Source organism: Lactuca virosa, chromosome 8, assembly GCF_052849685.1.
Source record: "Lactuca virosa cultivar CGN04683 chromosome 8, Lactuca_virosa_CGN04683_v6, whole genome shotgun sequence".
Taxonomy (NCBI): Eukaryota; Viridiplantae; Streptophyta; class Magnoliopsida; order Asterales; family Asteraceae; genus Lactuca; species Lactuca virosa.
Window position 1 is genome coordinate 92212937 of NC_136433.1, and position 17861 is coordinate 92230797.

At 36.4% G+C, this 17861-nt stretch overlaps 1 protein-coding gene across 1 annotated transcript; it reads left to right on the top strand.

Annotated features, from left to right (window-relative positions):
* Window positions 1-10895: 10895 nt before the first annotated feature.
* On the top strand, window positions 10896-16731 carry LOC145133235 (cullin-1-like). The gene is made up of 19 exons (XM_079068162.1): window positions 10896-11032; window positions 11976-12159; window positions 12292-12391; window positions 12728-12913; window positions 12999-13046; window positions 13123-13326; window positions 13783-13860; window positions 13986-14075; window positions 14157-14237; window positions 14319-14378; window positions 14594-14623; window positions 14701-14787; window positions 14875-15024; window positions 15102-15157; window positions 15287-15569; window positions 15654-15797; window positions 15873-16091; window positions 16167-16334; window positions 16414-16731. The coding sequence occupies exons 2-19, from the start codon at window positions 12020-12022 to the stop codon at window positions 16513-16515; spliced, it is 2226 nt and encodes a 741-aa protein (XP_078924288.1). The 5' UTR covers window positions 10896-11032; window positions 11976-12019; the 3' UTR covers window positions 16516-16731.
* The last annotated feature ends 1130 nt before the right edge of the window (window positions 16732-17861 follow it).

A 17861-nucleotide genomic window follows, 5' to 3' on the forward strand; every position in this document is an offset into this window, starting at 1 on the left:
TATTTGTTTAAATTTAAAAGAGAAAAAAAACACTTTAATTTTTATAATTCAATATTTTCTCACTTTTCTTATAAATTCATACTTTTCAAATGTTTGTTAGTTTTTTTTTTAATAAATTCATGTAATACATGTGTCTCACACCTAGTTGTAAATAATATAAGGCCTTCCGGAGCATTGAGCACGAAGGCTAGTTTTTGTCCATCTAGCGCCCACCACAAAGATGAACACCATCCCTATGTCATGTTCCTCATCGTTGTCGTGATTGTGAAAACCTTATTATTGGTGTAGTTAGACGAACGACGCATAGACACATATTATTACTAGCGTCGTTATTACATGTCATATTCAATTATTTCTAGGGCACTATTGACTTTACAATTATGACATACTATTATTCTCACACAGTTACATTACATTATTGCCCACAATACTACAAGACCAGAGCCGGTCCATTGTTTTTTACTACCCGGGGCGAAACAAAAAAAATTATGCCCTTATATATATATCGTATGATCGAGATAACCTACATATAATAAAAATTATTAAATAAAAAATGCAGTAAATTTTATAATCAAACAATACAAACAAAACCTAAAAAATCACATAAAATGATGTCCTCGTGCATTTTTTGAAGCGAAAACATCTTTTATTGTACAATAATCAATATTTAAAAAAATCAATTTCAATACTTAAAATTGCTAATACATTTAATCTCTCTCTAGTCATCGTACTTTGGAGATATGATTTCAAAAGAAAGATACATCCTGATTAGAAAGGATCTTTAGGCAGCCTCTAGAAATCAGAACTCATAAATATAGTTCCTGCTTCACATCACATAAACAATAACATAAAAGTTTAGAAATAATATTTAGACAACAAATATCGAACACAAACATATTTCAAAATTAAACTCACTAAAATCTTAAAATCTGATTACTGAAAGGTTCATACATATTCGATTGTTGAACAATAGAGAAATCAGATACAATTCTAATTTCAGAGCTCAAACTTGGAGAAAACAATAGCCAAACCACCCAAATCTGATTTCAGAAACAATAGAGAAATTGGATACAAAAAACCAATAACTATAGATCTTAGAGAATAAATTAGATATATAATAAATAAATAAGATTTTTGAAACAAAATTAAATAAACAAAGATCTCGAGAGTAAAACTTACCCAAATGATATATGAATCGAGCACGGACACAACGAGAGTAGAAATCTGATTTGATTTCATAAGACTGAAATAACCAAGTAACCAACAAGTTTCAAATGATTTCTGAGACAGATATATGATTTCTGAAACAAAAATTTCAAATGAACGATTGAACTCTTTCAAACTGTGAATATTTTTTCCTGTAATGAAGTAGAGAAGAAATAATAAGAAATCAAACAAATTTTTGAAACAAACCTAAATAAACATAGATTTCAAATAAAAAGCAGTGGAGAATCAAATGGATGGTTATAAATTAGATAGAGAATACATCAAATAGATAAGAAATAAACAAATTATGAGATTAAACTTACCCAAAATGATTTCTAAAATAGCAATATCGAGAACAAATAGAGTTACATAGGAGAAATCTAAAACACTATAGCAGCCAACACTCAACAAGATACAATCACACCCAAATCACAAAATAAAAAATAAAAAATTGATGCATCAATATCACTTTTCGGAATCCCTATATCTCTACCAACCAAGAATCGATTAAACAACAATACCAACATCCATTATAACTTTTTATTTATCAGAGAGAAACAAAGACATATTCAAGGCTACTAGGCATTGATTTCTTCGTGGACAACAATTTCTAAGCGCCATGGGACGTTTCGTTTCTCTATGCTGCCATGTTTGACGCCTCTCTTTCCCCTAATTTCTTTCCCATCAGTAAACACAAAGATATGGGCTTTGTTTATTGGGTCATTCTTATATATAATACTATATAGCTCGAATTATTTGATGCCCTGGGCCTAAGCCCAAACCGCCCATGTATTGGGTCGGCCCTGTACAAGACATATAACAACATCTTTCACCATACTATATTATTAAATTGTTTAACATGTAATAGCGGCAAAGTATGCGGTGATGGTGCTTAGTCTTATCTCTTCCCCTGGATGATAGCAGCTGATAGTTGACATTATTGTTCCATTATTAGTGTGTCTTCTGGATTTTCTTTACAATATTGGCACTAATGTCGGGGTGCATTGAGGATTATTTGACATAGCTACTGATGATATATGGCCAATTAGCATGGCCTAGACAGCCCTTGCGCGCCAGCCTTGGTGGAGACTCCTTTGCCATCCTTGCTGGGGACTCCCTTGCCAGCCTCGCACGGTGCCTCCGGGTGGCCTTGTCCAGCTCCTTGCTAGTTGGCCATGAATTGGGCTGGCCCAAGGCCTGATCTAATTCCCATTGACTTAACTGTCCACTATAAATATAATAGTGTCTCCTCCATGGAGAGGGGGCTTTTTCCCTTGGCAGAGCCGCCACCCTAGACTTCAGCCAATGGCTCAGCCGCCACCCATATCTCTCCCCTTGGCTCAGCCGCCACATTATACTCCGATCGGGTGGCTCAACCGCCACCCTCCGCCGTCAACCACCATACACCACCACCAACACCAATATGGTTCTCTCTAGTTAAAGAGAACCGTCTCAGATCTACCAACTGATCTAACTTGATCGTCAGAGCCTGCTCCCGAGGCACAGTCCATGGGTGGTTCTAACGCATCTCTCTGATTGTGACTAGCAGATCTCTCCGCCATAGTTGCTATCAAGAAAAGAGAAGAGAATGAAGAGGTGGTTCAGATATTATATCACATCATTGGTACTTCAAGAAGGTGTTTGGTAAATTCTTCAAATGGTTCTTCAAATGTATTGACTGCTTGTAATCCTGCTTGATTAATTTGTCTTGTGTTGTCTTGAGAGTAAAGTAACATGGTATCATTGCATTAGTTGATTCAAACTTACGTTTTTTTTATTTTTATCAATGATAATTCTTAAATTAACAAGATGGATATATGCTAACGCTTATATGATATGGTTAATGGTTAGAATGACTCGTAGTATCATATCTTTGGTTGGATACTCTGGTTTATCTCGAATATCGTTGACCCTTATTTGTGCTAGGACAATTGTTGGGACTAGTAATTTGGATTCTTCATCAAAAAACGGATAACATGCATGTAATTTTATAAAAATGTTTTGTTTCTTTGCAAACTTATAGTTATAATTTTTTACAAGTGCTTGTAATTTTAATGGATACGCACGCATTTCATGGAGAGTGTTTCCATTCATATTGTGACATCCCCAATTTCACGGCCAGAAAAGACCGATTTCGTTTATGTTTTTTAAAATAAAATCAGAGTAATCATTTGATTAAAAGTGTTGCGGACTTTGTTCCCAGAAAAACATGATAAAAATGTTATCAAATCATTTCCGAAGAAATGTATTTTATTCACTAAAATCATTGGGATGTCATTGTCAATACAAAAACATAAGCATAAACAAAACTTACATTCATTTACACTAGTGATCCACTTCTCTTTTAATCTCTCAGTGTAAAGCAACTTCGTATCCATACCTGTGATACAAACAAACTGAATGGGTCAGGCTTGGAAGCCTGGTGAGCATATAGGGTTTTCAACCCACAATAAATAATAAACTCTTTAAGTTTATCAATCAACAAATAATTTATTAAGTTTCATCAACCAAAAACAACCCTAATTACCCATTCCCGTTATCCTCACCTTACGTCCCTAAAACAACTATCACAAGGGACCTAGCCTAAGGATTTTCACCAAGGGTGACAACATTGCTTCGGGGGTTCCTCAGTAATTTATGTCAAATAAGACAACCAACGGGGTAACAACATTGCTTTCCTCAGCAATTTATGTCAAACCAGACATCCTAACATAAAACAACCAATAAGGTGACAACATTGCTTTCCTCAACAATTTATGTCAAATAAGACAACCAATAGGGTGACAACATTGCTTTCTTCAGCAATTTATGTCAAATAAGACAAACAATAAGGTGACAACATTGCTTTCTTCAGCAATTTATGTCAAAGGGTGACAACATTGCTTCCTCAGCAATTTATGTCAAAGGGTGACAACATTGCTTTCCTCAACAATTTATGTCAAATAAGACAAACAATAAGGTGACAACATTGCTTTCTTCAGCAATTTATGTCAAAGGGTGACAACATTGCTTCCTCAACAATTTATGTCAAAGGGTGACAACATTGCTTTCCTCAGCAATTTATGTGAAATAAGACAAACTATAAGGTGACAACATTGCTTTCTTCAGCAATTTATGTCAAAGGGTGACAACATTGCTTCCTCATCAATTTATGTCAAAGGGTGACAACATTGCTTTCCTCAGCAATTTATGTCAACAAACAATAAGGTGACAACATTGTTTTCTTCAGCAATTTATGTCAAAGGGTGACAACATTGCTTCCTCAGCAATTTATGTCAAAGGGTGACAACATTGCTTTCCTCAGCAATTTATGTCAAATAGGCACGAAGTCACATCGTCGCCAAGGCTTATACAACAGACACTAACAACGTCGATCCCCACATACTGATCCTATACAGTGATCTTACTAGATCTAGCCTAAAGGATCGATATGAACAACCAACTAACAAAACTGCTTCAGAAATCCCCTAGCAGCAAACAAGGATCGATAAAGATATCGAATGAATGGAATAAGTTTAACCACGAACCTTTGTTCGTAAAAGAAAGAACCACAAGACAATTAAGTCAGGGGTAGTTATCAATGCCTAGGCTGTAGTCTGAATATCGTGAGGTATATAACCCCCAGACTCACCCCTATCCGACATCGGAAATGAAAACACTGACTAATGCCTAGGTTGTGGTCTGAACCTCCAGACTCACCCCTATCCGACATCGGAAATGAAAACACTGACTAATGCATAGGCTGTGGTCTGAACCTCCAGACTCACCCCTATCCGGCATCGGAAATGAAAACACTGACTCATGAAGCTCGTCCGATCACTTCACAAAAGAAACGAAGACTCCAAAGCTCTTCAAAATAAAAGCATAGGGAAAATACTAATAAAGTACTCCCGTACCCCGACACGTAATAGTGTCAAAAAGAAGAACTAACGGATGAACACATAGTTCAAAAACACCTAAGGAACATATAGTTCAAGAACACTTTATGAACATATAGTTCAAACATACGTACCGATTACAAGTCTACTAACGTTCCACTGGACTATCTAAAATAGTCTGTGGTCGTTATCTATACTCTACTAGATGACTAAACCATCTTAAACATCGATACCTCTCATCACTTTTATTTCATCACACATCATCTAATTCATCTACCCATGTTTTACCCAACATATTTGTAGATAAAAATATATACAGTTTAAAACTTGTATAAAACATCAATTCAACAGTCACCTCAAATAAACAATTAATATATTTACACATAGCACGTATTTTAAGGTAAATACTTCATATATATGTGTAAGGTGAAAGTGACTACACACTCACCTGATTTAATTAAAATCGGGCAGCAATTCGTTTCCTAAAACGATCGTTTCTAATAAAACCGGGAGTTTTATTGAGAAACTGGGCTCTGCGAAGGGTCGGGCTTCAAAACCGAAAAGATAAATTTTCCGGCTTCCGGGCACTCCGGGCATTGGAAATGATCTCGGGGCATCGGGGGAAGCGAAAATGGCTAAAATATTGAAAAAAGGGGGTGAAAATGCCAAATTCCCAAAAGTACCCGGGCAATCTCGCATGCCCTCTATTTATAGGAGGGGAGATCCGGAGCTTCGGCCGAGAAGGGACACGCGGTAGCGAGGGGGCGAAGCGCATGGCAGCAGCGAGGGCAGGTGGCGCGCATGCGAGGGAGGCCAGGTGCGAGGCTCGGATTGGTCCACCACTTCGGACACGGGGCGAGTCAGCAGCCACGCGTCAGAAGGAGAAGCGAGAAGGGTGGCTCCTCTGATACGTGTCGGACCAGGAAAGGACCGGACTTCGGTCCAATGGGGAAGAAGGGCGACGACTTCGGACCAATCAGCGGTTGCCACGCGAGGCTGCGGTCCAATCAGAAGATGCCACGTGGAGGCTGCATGCGAAGGGTGACGTGGCAAAAACGTGACTATGCGAATTTTCTCGGTTTTCGCGCCAAAACTTCTAAAATCCATAACTTTCGCATACGAGCTCCGTTTTTGACGTTCTTTATATGCACGCGTAGGTAAAATTACGCTCTACAACTTTCGTTTAGACTTCGTCGGCTAACTTTGAATTTAATTTTTATATTATTATTTTTAACAGACCGGGACAGGAAATCCGTTAAAAATTCATAACTTCTTCATCTGACGTCCGTTTTCGTCAGACTTTTTATCGTTGTGCTACTAATGACGAGATCTTCGATTCTCGTTTAGGTCGTGTCGGCTAAAAATCACTCGATCTAAAATTCAAGTTTTTAGCTGTCTACTGCTAAGCCGAAACTTCGAAAAATCATAACTTCCTCATACGAAGTCATATTTGGGCGTTCTTTTTATACCTACTCTCGGTTTAACGAACACTACGAGTTTCGTTTAGATCATTAAGGGTAAAAAGTAGTTTATCAAAAACTCACGTTTTATGACATTCGGCACCGTGCCGGTTTATCGTGAAACTTCGACAGGTCATAACTTCTTCGTTATAACTCGGATTTCGGCGTTCTTTATATTTTCGGAAATCTCGAGACATATACTACAACTTGGTTAAGATTAATCCTTCTAATTAATCTTCCATCAAAAAGTCATTTTTGATGCTTATCGTCTCTAAATTGACTAGTCCGGATCTACAGACGTTACACATATAAAGTGTATTAATGAACCCATGAGAAAAGTACTCCCGTATAGTTAGTGTGAAACTTGTTTTCATGGCATAAACTATTATGAGACATGCAAGGACCTAAAAACTTCATATTGTAAGTTAAAGTATGTAGTTGGTATGACTATGGTTTGGGGTGAACTTAAAACAATGAATTAATGATAATTCGGTGATACAATATGTAAGTTCTTGTACTCTATTATGTTGTATCATAAACTGAGTAAATTTAAACCATTGGATTATGAAAGAAAATGATAGTTCACTCTGAGACGGTTTCGTGGATATAAAGTTTGTCAAAAAACAGAGTATGTATGAGAAAGTTATGGACGTTTGAAGTTTAGATAAAAGTATGTTTTTATTTTGAGAAAGTCAACGATTAACTCTATGATTACCATGACATGACAATGAATGTCTCACTAAGATACGTGTTAACAGATGACACGTGGCAATATGACTACCACCACGTGTTATGAGGCAAGTCACAGGGACACATATTGAGAGAGTGTGACATGTGACGAAATTGGGGTTCACTTGATCACCACGACGTGGTACACATATGGCCACGACGTGACGATGCCCAAAGTATAAATGCAAGCATTTCGTGTAATTTAGGAGATTTTGGCACGTTCGATCGGAGATGTTGCTTGGGAGTCGTTATCGGGAGATTTTAACGGATAAGATATACTGTTGAACGGGAGATATGGGGTTGAGTTATGGGATTTACGGAGGTATACTTTTATCCCGTTTATGTAAATACAATTATATGATATTTTGTTGATAATTGTTAGACCCGAGTATGTGTTACGAAAAATTGTGATATGGTGTTATTACAAACCTAGTGATTTGTTAAATGTTAATATGGTCATTTTGGGTTAAATACCCTAATTTACCGAGATTTGTCGATTATATTAACGGCTTACATGGTAAAGTCGCTAGTAAATTGAATTTGAAAACATGATTAGTTTGTGTGACAATTAGTTATCGGGTCTGGTTAGTGACCATGTAATTGATCGTTGTGGTGAATATAACAATAAAATTAAACAAGCTCTAATGAACTTTATATATTGTCCATACCAATGGGTCGAAGGCACCAAGGTCGGCCCATTATTTGCTATGTGATATGCTAGTTGATTATGTGGGATGTGGTATGCTATTTGTATTTGTGATAATTGTATGAAATACCTCGGGGGGTTCTCGAGGCACTTGGGTGTAAGACCTTGGAGGGGTTTCATGGCATCCTTAGTAAAGACCTTGGGGGGTTCCCGAGGCACTTGGGTGTAAGACCTTGGAGGGTTTCCATGACATCCTTAGTAAAGACCTCGGGGGTTCCTGAGGCACTTGAGTGTAAGAACTTGGAGGGTTTCCATGACATACTTGGGATAAGACCATGTGGGGGTTCCCATGACACCCGGAGTAAGACCCTGGAGGGGTTCAAGGGCATCATTTTATGTTTGTATGCATGGTTTTATGTGGTATATGTAGCTGATATAGCTAATATGGTTTATGTGATTATGTGGATTGTGTGGGGTATACTATGGGGAACTCACTAAGCATTAACTTACAGTTTGTTGGTTGTTTCAGGTACTTCAGGATCTAAGGGCAAGGGCCCGGCGTGATGGCGTGACATGCACTCTCTGGCGTTTCATTTGAGACACTCTGATTTTATGAATAATTTATCTGGTGTTATGAATTTTGAAAACAAATGTGTATGGAATTTTATATCTTATGAAAATGTTTTGGTTATTTAAAATGAAAAAAAAAACTTATTGGAAATTTAGGCTATTACAGTGTTGCTCTAGTGATTCATGTAGAAAATATGAAAACTCATATGTAAAAACTAACATGCAGATCCAACGATTTGGTTAGTTTAAATAACTGTTATGCCTAATTTTCAGTATGCTTCACCTGTAACAAACTAAGATGCAGATCGTTAAAAAAATATGCATAACAGGTCCTTTATAAAAGAAGGACAAAATGGTAAGATCTTAACATCTTGACACATTAATGAGTTTATGAAAAGACAAAACTAACCTCCAAAGCAGTTGATTTCAAGCTCAAATTATAAACCTATGCAACAATGAGACTTGTGTCACCTCACCTGTAACAAACTAAGATGTAGACCCTAAAAAAAACCTGCATAACAGGTCCTTTATAAAAAAGGACAAAATGATATTATCTAACGCCTTGTTCCCGAGTTCTACTTAAGGAGGGATATGGATGAATACAGAGGGAAAGTGAGAGATGTTGAAGGAAAATCGTGTTCCCAAGTTTCATTAATGTAAGGAAAGTGAGGGGAGGGAAATGATTTTTGAGCCATATTTTCCTTCCAAAATTTCCTCCCAAATTGGGCGGATTTGGGAAGAAAGTGAGGGGAAGGAAAATGTTAAGTTTTATTTTCTTTTTTCCTCCTAACTCGGAAACACAAAAAACGTTTCTTTCCCCTTCCCTTTCTTTTTGTCAAAATTTTCCTTCCCTTTCCTTTATTGAGTTTACAAAAAAAACTCGGGAACAAGGCGTAAAAGAAAAAAATATTTCCAGTAATAGTTTAATTCTTTTTCATGTTTGAAAGTACTGATAAATGTCTGTAAAAGAAAAATATAAGATCTTAACATCTTGACACATTAATGAGTTTGTGAAAAGACAAAACTAACATCCAAAGTATTTGATTTCAAGCTCAAATTATTAACCTATGCATCAATGAGTCCTATGTTATCTTTATATCGAAGAATTTCTGATTTTAAATATTGTATTTCTGATAGTTGACTATCACGATCTTCCCTTGGTTTTTGTAATTCACTTCTAAGTACCTTGACCTCATTTGTAGGATCTGACTTTTGTTTGAATGCATTATCTAGTGAATCATGTGATAACACACAGTTAAATTGGGAACAATTGGAAAAAAGATTGAGATGAAAGAAAAGGGTTACTTTGGCTGATGTGAACTCATTAGCAGTTGTCAGATTCTGGTCAGAGACAAATAGCTTTTCCTATAAAGAATCTCGATCCTTTAAAGGAAATACCATCAAACTGCAAGGCGGAGTATCAAAGATTGTAGCTTTGCAGGCGAATATAGGAAGGGGAAAACCAACTGAATCAATCATTAGGAAGTCGATTTAGTGCTAAACTTAAATCAATAGAATACCTGAGAATGTGAGATGACGAACACGTGAAATAGGAAGGGGAAAACCAACTAAATCAATCAACCATCTTCTTCGTTTTCTTTGTTAAGAAACCCTTTCCCCCAAACCCCAAACCTGCAATGTGTCCGTCTGAATAGGCTGTCAAGAAGAAGATAGAAAAACGGTGAAGGTGAAGGGGATAATAATATTGAAACTACAGAACCTTTAGGAAGATTGTATCGACGGCGTAAGGAGGATGACCGTAAGAAATTGCTGCCGAAGTATGAAGAAAGGAATACGAATTGTGGTTTGACGGTGATTGCTGTAAGGCATAACAAAATGGAGTACTAATATTTCAAAAGAAAAGACGTGTGAACTTTTTGTGTGAGGATGACATCATCAATTTGATTCGACAGTGAAAAATTATAAAGGAATGACAATTAATGGGCCTGACTGTTGAAGATGATGTAATAAAGTTTTCTCTTTTACTATATATAAAGATAGAGAAGATAGAAATTCCCATCAAGATTTATCACTTATATTTGTATGTTGGTATTCGTAAGTCGATTTAATTGGATATGATTCTTTTTGTATATTAAATTTATTTGACAAGATATATATATATATTTATGATATGTGTCTTTTGAGTTATTTGAATTTATAAATCAAAACTTAAATTAGATTCATACAAATCTCGGATATACATGGAAAAAAAATCAGCCAAACAAATAATCGAGATAAATGCTAACCTAAAATCTCGATGTTGGATAATTGAACTTTTAAACTTCTTTCCGTATGTGACGCTCTAATACCGCTTATTAGGAAATAAAAAAAAAAAAAAAAATCCCACCGTCAGGCGGCTAAATATCTAGAGTTATATAATGACAATTTTGTACCAGAAAAATTAAACAACAAAGCAGGGTGGACTCCGCCTACGAAATTGATTCCTCTTTGCTTCTCTATCGACGTATCGACGAAAACCTTTTTACGATGCACTAAGATTTTTGATCTCAGATTTTTCCCTCCGTCGTATCGTAAAATCTCAGGTACTTATCTAGATCATTACTCTGTAAACTTACTTCAGGATTCCGAGCAATCATTATGCATCGTCGTAATTCGATTTCACAGTCCTCATCGGAAACGCGTTTGTATTTCGTTGTTGGAGATTTTGTTTTATTTGCTCTGATTTGTGGGGGTTGATTGCTCTGCTTGTCTGTCATAGATATATATTATTGCAGAAAAAATATGTCCCGTAGTAAACTAGGGTTTGACTTGAATAATTGTTTGTGGGCTTGGGGTTTGGGTTTTATATCTGCGCAAATATTAAGGATGTTGAGGATGCTATATATGTTTGAATGGTGGGGGCACACACCTACATAGCTTCTGATATATTTGTTCATAAACCTTTAAAACACCGTTTCCTCTCTATTATTTAGTTTGTTGTTTCATCGCAAAACAACAGTATATGTGAGGTAGTGCCCTAGCAGTGTCTCACTATAACTGTTTGTATTTTTTCTTTTTACAATGTTTTAGGCAAAAAAAAGCCTTATATGAAACTATATTTTGTTTCAGAAATTTCTTGAATCATTCACCCCAAGTGTATGGTCTTGGGGTTTATTATAAGCTTATTCACATTCTAATATGGCCTACAAACTTCCATTTAGCAGAACTGTTTGATCTTAAACCCACTTTCCAGCTCATTATCTGTTTGAAATATATCTTGCTGTTGATGTGCTTCTCAATCAATTTATTCGACCAATAAGGTGGTAAATGCATTGTTATGCACTTTAGAAAGAGAAACCACCCCTCACTAAGATAAATCATCAAGGAAGGTGAGTAATTAGGCTGTCATAGCACATTGCAAAGGAATCTGTAATCCCACAAAGGTTTGGATGGATGGATAGTCTTTTATATTCGTGTTATAACTGCCACTATTGAAATTTCATGTGATCTATTATGACACTGTGTTATTGCTTTCTGGTGGAACAGGTGTCCTCTTTCAGCTGCTACCTTGCTGAAGGACTGGTGTGATTATGACGATGTCCCAGATGAAGACCATCGAGTTGGAGGAAGGATGGAGTTTCATGCAGACTGGCATACAGAAGCTGAAGAAAATTTTGGAAGGGCTTCCAGAACCACAATTTAGCTCAGAAGAATACATGATGCTATACACGTATTCTTATCTCCAAATTTATCTTTTTTTTTCACCTTTGTAAAAGTCTCATCCCCTGGGATGGATTTAGTACATTATGCTACTAATTTTTCCAAGATTTTGACTTAATCTATTTTTGTCACTCTTGTACAGCACCATCTATAACATGTGTACTCAAAAGCCTCCTCATGACTATTCCCAGCAGCTGTATGATAAATATAAGGAAGCATTTGAAGATTATATTGGCTCTACGGTAATCCCCTTCTCTTTTTGTTTTGCTTTCAACACAAATTGCTATTGGTATGTAACATAGCATGTGGTTTTGAATTAATCAATTAAAGAAATAAAACATTAGTAGACATCATGCACACATATAGCAGGTGGCAGATAATGGAAAGTCACATGCAATGTCTTCCTTAAGATTGATTTCTCCATGCTATTCTAGTTCACACACAGCACATTTTCTTATTACTGAAAACAAGCGTGTGTTTGTGAAATTCAGTAACAATATTTCAATATATGTAAGACACATGGCATATATACCTTTGCCATTGATTCTTACAGCTGCATTTGACATCTTTTTTTTAAGGTACTGACATCATTAAGAGAGAAACACGATGAGTTCATGTTGCGGGAGCTTGTAAAGCGATGGGCAAACCATAAAGTAATGGTTAGGTGGCTTTCACGTTTTTTCCACTATCTTGATCGTTATTTCATTGCTAGAAGGTCCCTACCTGCACTCAATGAAGTTGGTCTGACTTGTTTTCGTGAATCGGTTAGTATTCTTTTCAACAGATAGTTAATAACAGGTTTTGGTTTCTTAATTGGTAACTAATGAGAATTTTTTTTTTGGAGTACAGGTTTATGAAGAGGCTAAGGGTAAAGCTAAAGATGCTGTTATTGCACTTGTAAGTTGTTTTATATGCTCATGCACCAATTTCTGTTGGTGATGTAGAGTTGAAGTTAACATTGCTTGTGATCCAGATTGATCAAGAACGTGAAGGAGAGCAGATTGATAGAGCATTATTGAAAAATGTCCTTGGTATATATGTTGAGATCGGAATGGGACAGATGGATTTCTATGAAAAAGACTTTGAAACTGACATGCTTGTTGATTCTGCTGGTTATTATTCCCGGAAAGCATCAAACTGGATTGTGGAAGATTCATGTCCTGATTACATGTTGAAGGTATGTTCTGTTAAGCTTTTACTGCCATTCCTCTCGTTAAAAATTACTGTTGTTTGTGTTACTGTTCCTGTCACTGTTAGGGCTATTCCTTTTTCCCATTAAGAACTGTATCGGTAAAGTGGTTGAATGGGTGATTATGTCTATTTGGATAAAGTTTTGTGTACATAAGGTCTGTTTCTTTTCTAGACCGAATAATCCATCTGAATGAGACTAAAGGACCTTTTTACTGTTACATTACAAAAGAAGAAAGGCAAATAGGTAAGGGGTTAGGATCTATCTATTATCTAAATACATTAAACCAAGTCTTATGGCTGGCTTAACCCATTAAGCCATTCTGTCCAGATCAAGTTCCTAACCCATTAAGCTCATTTAGTTAAAAAGAAACAGCCCCATGGTGTTACAGTATATTTTGTGTTTATTTAGATTTGTTTGATTGAATTCTTGTATGGAACACAGGCCGAGGATTGTTTAAGAAGAGAAAAAGAAAGAGTAGCTCACTATCTGCATTCAAGCAGTGAATCAAAGCTCTTAGAGGTTGGGTTTTCCAAGATGATTATGTGGAGTTAGTTAGTTTATGGCATTTTATTGTTCTAATTTAATGACTTGATATATATATATATATATATATATATATATATATATTCTTTTTACCCTTACAGAGAGTGCAAAACGAATTGTTGGTGGTATATAGCAGTCAATTGCTTGAAAAAGAGCATTCCGGATGTCGTACCTTGCTTCGAGATGATAAGGTATTTAAGGATTTTCACATTTAAGGAGCATCTGCATCATGATCCTTATCTAAATAAATTATCATGTTCATTGACAAACAGGTGGATGATCTGTCGAGGATGTATAGGCTCTTCTCTAAAATTCCCAAAGGATTAGATCCTGTTGCTAATATGTTCAAGCAGGTAGGTATTATTTTCCTCATATGAGATTGTCTAGATTTCAGCTTTTGATGATTTGATTTGTTTATTGTTTTGGGGTGATAGCATGTTACTGCTGAAGGAATGACTCTAGTCCAACAAGCTGAAGAGGCTGCAAGTAACAAGGTAAGATTCAACCCAACTTTTAATCTTTTTCTTATGAAGACATTGTACTTTGAAAAATCTACCCCAATTATGCTATTTAATCTTCTAGATTTTTCAAAGTACAATGCTGTAATGGAAAGAGTTGGAAGTAGAATGCCATAATAAACAGATAAATGAAATATGTTGCTGATTTACATGTTTGATTAACTAAGTGCTTGCAAATGTTTTTTACACAGGCGGAGAATGTTGGTGGTCCACAAGAGCAGGTAATTGAGTGAAAAAATATGCACAGAGGTCGTTGATTACCCACAAAAAGAAATATATAACATTGTCGATTTTTCAGGTGTTTGTCAGGAAAATAATTGAGTTGCATGACAAGTTCATGGCATATGTTACAGATTGCTTCATGAATCATACACTGTTTCACAAGGTCAGTATCATCTTTTTTTATCATCTTGTCTATTTCAGTATTAATTGATTTAGCAAAAGGTTTACCCTGTTTTTGGTTTTTGTTTAGGCCCTAAAAGAGGCATTTGAAGTTTTCTGTAATAAAATTGTGGCTGGTTGCTCGAGTGCGGAGCTTCTGGCTTCATACTGTGACAATATCCTGAAAAAGGGGGGTAGTGAGAAGTTGAGTGATGAAGCAATTGAAGAAACCTTGGATAAGGTAGCCTTAACTGCTTTGCTTTTATTTGACATTATTTGTGGCATGAGATTGTGATGACATGGACTTTGATTTTACAGGTGGTTAAGCTCCTTGCTTACATCAGCGATAAAGATCTTTTCGCGGAGTTTTATAGGTAGGTTATACTATATATATATATATATATATATATATATATATATATATATATAGTAAGATTAAGATTTGTTTGTGGTGTTGTCACTTGTTTAGGAAAAAATAAATAAATTTTATATATTTTTTGCAGAAAGAAACTATCTCGGCGTTTGCTTTTTGATAAGAGTGCGAATGATGATCACGAAAGGTTGATACTGTCAAAGCTAAAACAGCAATGTGGTGGACAGTTTACATCAAAGATGGAGGGCATGGTGACGGATTTGGCATTGGCAAAGGAGAATCACAGTCAGTTTAACGACTACCTTTCCGGTAATGCTTTTGCCAATCCCGGAATTGATTTGACAGTCACTGTTTTGACTACGGGTTTCTGGCCAAGCTACAAGTCCTCTGATCTTAGCCTGCCTGCAGAAATGGTAAAAAAATAAAAAACAATCAAACTTGTTATACTTGTAGATGCCTCTGATCTGATATGTTGTTTTTTTGGGTTTGGGTTTCAGGTGAAGTGTGTTGAAGTGTTTAAGGAGTTCTATCAGACGAAAACCAAACACAGAAAGCTGACCTGGATTTACTCTTTGGGGACATGCAATGTGAATGGTAAATTTGATCAGAAAACCATAGAGCTGATTTTGGGAACATACCAGGTAACAGTTTAGTGGAGGTTGATTTGTTATTTTTTGTTGCATGTGTTTGTGGTTGATAGTTTGTTTTGTTTCCAGGCAGCAGCGTTACTGCTGTTCAATGCTTCAGATAGACTAAGTTACTCGGATATCAAGACACAGCTAAATCTTGCTGATGAAGATGTGGTGAGATTACTCCAATCGCTATCATGTGCCAAGTACAAGATTCTCATCAAGGAGCCAGCCTCGAGAACCGTTTCTGAAACCGATTCCTTCCACTTTAATTCAAAGTTCACTGATAGGATGAGGAGGATCAGGGTGCGCATAGTTTCATTTCATTTATGTGTTATATAATATAATTGTTCTTGTTAATGACTGATGTGTGTGAATCAGATTCCCTTGCCACCTGTGGATGAGAGGAAGAAAGTTGTGGAGGATGTTGATAAGGACAGGCGATATGCGATAGATGCGTCCATTGTTCGCATCATGAAGTCGCGCAAAGTTCTTGGTCATCAACAGCTGGTGATGGAGTGTGTAGAGCAGCTAGGCCGCATGTTCAAGGTTTGGTCTATTCCATTTCCATATTAATTAATAAGCAAACATTTCTGGAGATAGCAATGATTTGATTGTATTTGTGCAGCCTGATTTCAAGGCGATAAAGAAGAGGATTGAAGATTTGATCACACGGGAGTACTTGGAGAGAGACAAGGAGAACCCTAATCTGTTCAAGTATTTGGCCTGATCCATTCCATGGAATAGAAAGCTAGTCAGCCAATCACAATCACATTTTGTTATCTCTGTGCTTACTACTACTGCTACTTGTTTTGGCTTTTACTACCCGGTGAGCATTGAATGGGATGGGAATGGGGGTGGGGTCTGTGGATATATTTTCTTCTTTGACAATCACTTCACTTCATGTGCAGTTGACAATGACATATTGAAAATCTCTTATCTCAAATCTCAAATCTCAAATCTGTTAGGGACGAAGTAAATTTGATATTTTGATGAAAATGCTGAGCAATCTTTTTAGGCCATGTTTATCAACTGATTTTTTAGGCATTCATTAGCCATGTCACAGTTGTGATAGTTTGGGCTTTCTTCCAACTGGTTTCCATTTCCAGTCCACTGTCTTGTCTTGAATTGGCAATGGCAGTTGTGGATCTGAAATTCACTGTTTACATGTCTTGATCGTTTTGGAAGATATGTAATGTCCTGGTCACCTTTACAAATTAAAACATGTGTACAAAACCGGTTGTCATGGGCCTATTAATTAAAAAGACTTTTGTTTGCAGAAGTAAGTGATAGATATTTGATAAATAGATGTTATCAAGATATAAAAAATCATAACTGGTGTGACCGATCAGATCAGGCATTTTTATTAAGTTGTCTTTAGTTGGCATTCAAGCAAAGAGAGAAAGTAGTACAATCTCGATGAGCCCTACAAGGAGGGCCGTTTGTTAGATAGCGAACTAGCTACCCTAAGGTAGCTACTCTTGAGTTGCTTTCTAACAGAGTAGGTTGCCCTTCTGGTTGTCTCATAGCTTTTCCCTCCTCTCCCATTCCCCATCCATTGAAGCATTAACTGTAAAGCATGATCTCTTCCTCATAAACACGTAAAGGAAAGTCTGAAACATTTTCTTTCAAAGAGCATATTCCTAACACTCTATTATCTGCCGTCTTTATACTCTTGATCAGGGAAGCATGTACTCTTTTGTAAACATTCAAGAGAGTCCCTAGTGTAGGTAGTTTTTTTTTGTAGATATCTGGATTATTTAAGAAAACAAAAAATGAAAAGTTTGTGAAGAACAAATGTCGTTCACTTGATTTTTTTTTGTGTGCTAAAAGTAAAAACATATGGGTTTCGATTAACGCAATTGAATTGAAGATATGGACATATTCTTGCGGGGTATGCATGCAATTTGCTACACTAGAGAAGATGCCTTCTTCCTATCCCCATGAATGAAGATACTGACACCTTCGTTAAACTTATCCACCGCAACATCAAATCCACAAACATCCTCCTCGACAAATCCAACAACTCCTGCGTCTCTGACTATGACCTCTCCTCTTTCACCCTTCCAACTGCCG